The 4774-nt window shown below is 35.5% G+C and overlaps 1 protein-coding gene across 3 annotated transcripts in view; it reads left to right on the top strand.

The window, feature by feature from the left end:
* Positions 1-4774, top strand: part of LOC125039124 (60S ribosomal protein L27a-like) — a 6148-nt gene extending 1374 nt beyond the window's left edge. Inside the window, exons 2-11 of one of the 3 annotated variants that reach the window (XM_047632868.1) lie at positions 885-948; positions 1216-1313; positions 1420-1569; positions 1957-2085; positions 2256-2707; positions 3156-3259; positions 3522-3674; positions 3892-4012; positions 4298-4415; positions 4602-4774. In XM_047632868.1, coding sequence (XP_047488824.1) covers positions 885-948; positions 1216-1313; positions 1420-1569; positions 1957-2085 — 441 coding nt within the window. In that variant the 3' untranslated portion in view covers positions 2256-2707; positions 3156-3259; positions 3522-3674; ... (1 more) ...; positions 4298-4415; positions 4602-4774. Of the gene's footprint in view, positions 1-884; positions 949-1215; positions 1314-1419; positions 1570-1956; positions 2086-2255; positions 3260-3521; positions 3675-3891; positions 4013-4297; positions 4416-4601 lie in introns of all 3 variants that reach the window. The other 2 variants (XM_047632867.1, XM_047632869.1) reach the window with 2 other exon arrangements.

Here is a 4774-nt window from a genome sequence, read left to right as displayed (position 1 = left end):
CTGTAACATCAAATCAAATCTGAAATTCTCTGTAGAGTAATATAAAGGAGAACATGATAGCATGTGTATATTACATCAGACTTTTATATTAATTAGAATGTATATATATTTTCGTATTGCCAGACTGAAATAAATGAGCGTCAATAAGAGGGTAGTGGGTAGCTTTCGAAACAATTTTGATATTATTCTACATGAAATCCACAGCTTTCAACGATTCTAGGCATTATGCCTTTTGCAAATGAAACGTCGAGGGGAGATGATCACCATATCCATCGACAATCTTAAATTGATAGTCCGAATAGCAGGGGAGGGCAAGAAGTATATCGGGGAAATTATGGGTAAAACAGGACCCCCGTGGTTGTTAAACAAAACGCCCTAACCCAACATCCAACTTAACCTAACACCGTGGTATATATTCTCTAGTAAGGGGGCTCTCCCCCCTGGACCCCAGTGGTAGTATATGCACCTATCCCACTATGAAATCAAGATTGTTGATGGAGATGGTGAACTCCCCATAACAATTTATTTGCACAAGGAATAATGCCTAGAAGACTGATTAGACTAACAATGGAAATACATTCTTGATGTAAAGTTTAAATATTTTATAATAATGATTGTGATCTAGACAAGAGAACACAAACATCATTTTATACATATTCTTTCATGTGCACTTTTTGCATTTCGTTTTATCCAGCTACTTAGAGACTGATTAGTTGATAAACTATCCTTATTGCAAATATTTTTTTCTAATTTGTTGTACAGCTAACCTTTCCTGTAGTACATCAAACATCTGCACTATGGTAGGCCTGCCTGAATGAACCTAGGTTAGTCCCTAAAACAAAGCTTCTTAGAATGTGATCATTGACAATGAACTTTTTCCTCAGGCAACCACCAAGAAGAAGACCAGGAAGCTCCGTGGACACGTCAGCCACGGTCATGGCCGTATCGGTGAGTCCTTGCGAGTTTGTTTGATAAGTGAATTGGATTTTGGATAAAGTTCTGGGTCTTTGGTCTGGAATTTTTCTTAAGTTTTAGCAGTAATGAAAAATTTAGAAAAGTTTGAATTTTGGATCTCGGGGGGGGGGGGGGGTAGTTTTGAGGTGGGTATCGGAATACCCTGATGTTGCAGTAAGAAGTTAATTTGCATGTTATTAGCAGTTAGGTAGGTAGAATTCTATTTTATGAATATCTAACTTGTTTGGATTTGGATTACAGGCAAGCACCGCAAGCATCCTGGAGGTCGCGGTAACGCTGGTGGCATGCACCACCACAGAATCAACTTTGACAAATACCATCCTGGTTATTTCGGCAAGGTAAGATTTTGGAAAGTTTGACTTTGCTTTGAAGTCGCTTGCTTTTACCCTAATTTCTCTCCACCCTCACCCTTCCCCAATCAAACTTATTTCCTGTACTTTGCAGGTTGGTATGAGAAACTTCCACGCAAAGCCCAACACAAAGTATGCACCTGTCATCAACCTGGATAAACTCTGGTCCCTTGTGTCTGAGCAGACTAGGGAGAAATACGCTAAGGAAACCGAAAAGGCCCCAGTCATCAATGTTCTTAAATCGGTAAGTGTGGCAGTGGTTGGAAATGCTGTAACTTGGCCTTTAATAAACCTGTGGTGTCTTAAATTGATAGAATCACCCTTTTCAATGTTATAATTAATATAAAGGGTTTTGAGGACTTGAACTACAAGCTTCCAAAGCATTATTGGATTAAATATTTGACATGTTTGCATTGAAATGGATCATTGCTCATGCACAGGATGTCAGTGAAGAAGTTAGTAATTAAAGCTAAAAGGCCATTGGAACAGATGCAAGTTCTTGTATGATTATAATGCGTACGGGCGGACAGAAGAATATTGTTGAGTGTACATATCTGACTTTTGTTGATTGTACCAAAATATCTCTTGAGTTTATCAGTTTATTAATTTTTTTCCCCCCCTGTTTTTCTAGGGATACTTCAAGGTCCTTGGCAAGGGTGCACTTCCCAGCCAGCCTGTTATTGTCAAGGCCAAGTTCTTCTCTCGCAAAGCTGAAAACAAGATCAAGGCTGTTGGTGGTGCGTGTGTGCTCGTCGCATAAGTAAGTATATGGACATTTTTAGGCTACTTGTTGAATTTTGTGATGATAATGCGAACGGGCGGACATAAATATGCTGTTGAACGTTCCTTTCTGATTATTGCCGTTACATGCTTTGTGGAATGGGATTTTTGTGTATTGTTTTTCTTACGATGAAATTCATTTTCTTGCAGATTCTTCTACAAGGCCAAATACAAGAATCAATGTCATCATGGCTTCAGTTAGGGGAATTAAAGTGAAAAAAAAAAAAAAGCTTTTCATTCTCATCCTACATATAAAAAGTGATGGAATTATTCAAATGCTTCTTGGGCAGATTATCTAGCGTCTCCTGTATTGAAATTAACAAAAAAAGAGTTTTGTAAAAATGCTTATTATAAAAAAAAAAAAAGTATAACATGCTTGGATGCTTTGCCCAGAAGTTTAATGGCTCTTTTCATCAGGATAAGTAACAGGAGGTTAGGCGTGTGAGGAGTAGGAATGCATCCTTGCACCTTTTTCAGTGCAATGGAACAAATTAATGACAAACGGATTGAATTGAAATTGTTGTTCACTATTATTATTATTATTATTATTATTATTATTATCCTGAATATGATTCTTCCAAGGAGTTGCTTCAGAATACAAGGTAAAGTTCTTTCTTATTATTTCACCAACTATATCTGATACTGATTTTTAACATGGTACTAGGATGGAATAGTATTCATGCCATGTCCAATGTGATTCTTCTTGTAACACAAAATTGTTCCAGAAATATATACTTGATCACCAGTTATTAGTATTTTGATGTTATAATAATGTTAACAATGACAACCATAGGTTTATAGTAGCATTAATAACAAAAAAAAATAAGAGATCCCAGGAATGGGGATCTCAAGGTAATTCTGACCTTTTGGTGGCTGAGTATTTGTGGAGCCATCTGTGCAACAAGATGACAAAGTATACATGGTACCGTCACACACAAGGTTAATACATTGAGAAATATTAATTTTGTATTATTGAAAATGTACAATCTATGATTTTCATTGTAGAAAATGGTTTTTAACTTGTTTGACATTAATTTGATGTTTCTGCAGATGGTTTTGAAAACACAACTCGGCAATACATTATCATCTGCATAAGCAGAGACTTTTGGATACAGAAGATGCCGAAAGTGTTGCAGCTATCCCTTTGATGAATGGTATGTACATTTTCTCAGTTACTGTTCGTTCAATAAACAACGAGCTATAGCTTTTATATTTGAATTAGCCTAAGTAATTATAGTAGTTAAACATTTTTTGCTAATTAAAGAAACAGAAGAAATACTTTTACATGATGATAATGCGTACGGGCGGACAGATTCATATTGTTGACTGTACATTTCTGATTGTATAGAGGGTTGAGTATCTTCTAAGATTTGATGTTGTGAATACCTGAGTAAATGTTTTTTTTCCCCCTTCTAGGATATACTTCACAAGTTTACCATGGCCTCCAAAAGACACCTGTTATTAAGTGGAGTTCTCTTCTTACATGACCACCTGTTTTCAACCAAGATGAACTGTGGTCCCGTGTCTTTGGTGGACAATAGGGGGCAAGACTTCAGTGAATTCAGAGAGGTAAGTTAAGAGTTTTTGGCCATTTAACACCTGTATTGGAACAATTATTGTAAGGGCAAAAGTCCACAATAACTTTGATGCATTTGTGATGATAATGCGTACGGGCGGACAGATTAATAATGTTGACTGTACACTTCTGATTGCATAGGGAACTGAATTATTTTTAAAACGTGGTTTTATGAATCCTTAATTAATTTTTCTTATCCTTGTCTTCTAGAATCCTACACTGCTGTTAATAATGAAGTTTGCAAATATTAACATGCAAAATACATGACTATTGAACTTGGATCAGCTGTGGTCCCATTCCTTTAATGGAGCAGACAAGTCAATACAGAATGGTAAGTTGAAACTGCTGAATTTTATGGCCATTTTAAAAAGCCGTATTCAAATACCAATATAATGAGAATATACTAATTTTGATAAGTAAATGAACTTTCGGAGAAGAACATTTGGCATGACAGCATAATCCATGATAACTTTCTTATATTTATATGATGATAATGCGTACGGGCGGACAGATTAATAATGTTGACTGTACACTTCTGATTACATAGGGTACTGAAATATTTTTAAAATGTGGTTTTATGAATCCTTAATTAATTTTTCTTATCCTTGTCTTCTAGAATCCTACTCTGCTGTTAATAATTCAAGATTGCAAATATTAACACATTAATACATTATTTAACTTGGATCAGCTGTGGTCCTATTCCTTTAATGGAGCAGACAAGTGAATTCAGATTGGTAAGTTGAAACTCCAAACTTTTGGAGAAGAACATTTAGCATGACGTCATTTATGTGATGATAATGCGTACGGGCGGACAGATTAATGATGTTGACTGTACTTGGCTGATTTATTTAAATATTTAAATGTATTCACATTGTTTACATTGACTCTATAGCTGACTTGGTGCTTTTCTTTCATTAAAGAGTTGAAAGTAGCAGATAATCCACTTCTTCAGTTTGAAACTTCAAGATGGCAACTAATCATCATGAAAGCTGAGCTTTTAAGTATTGCTACATTCTTGAAATGCTGAATGTACTATACACATGGTAACTTTAACATCTACCATTTTGTTTAAAAAAAATAAATATTTAATTTA

Source organism: Penaeus chinensis, chromosome 26 (genome assembly GCF_019202785.1).
Source record: "Penaeus chinensis breed Huanghai No. 1 chromosome 26, ASM1920278v2, whole genome shotgun sequence".
NCBI lineage: Eukaryota > Metazoa > Arthropoda > Malacostraca > Decapoda > Penaeidae > Penaeus > Penaeus chinensis.
Note: the sequence above shows the minus strand (reverse complement) of the source record. Positions and strands in the feature narration are given on the sequence as shown.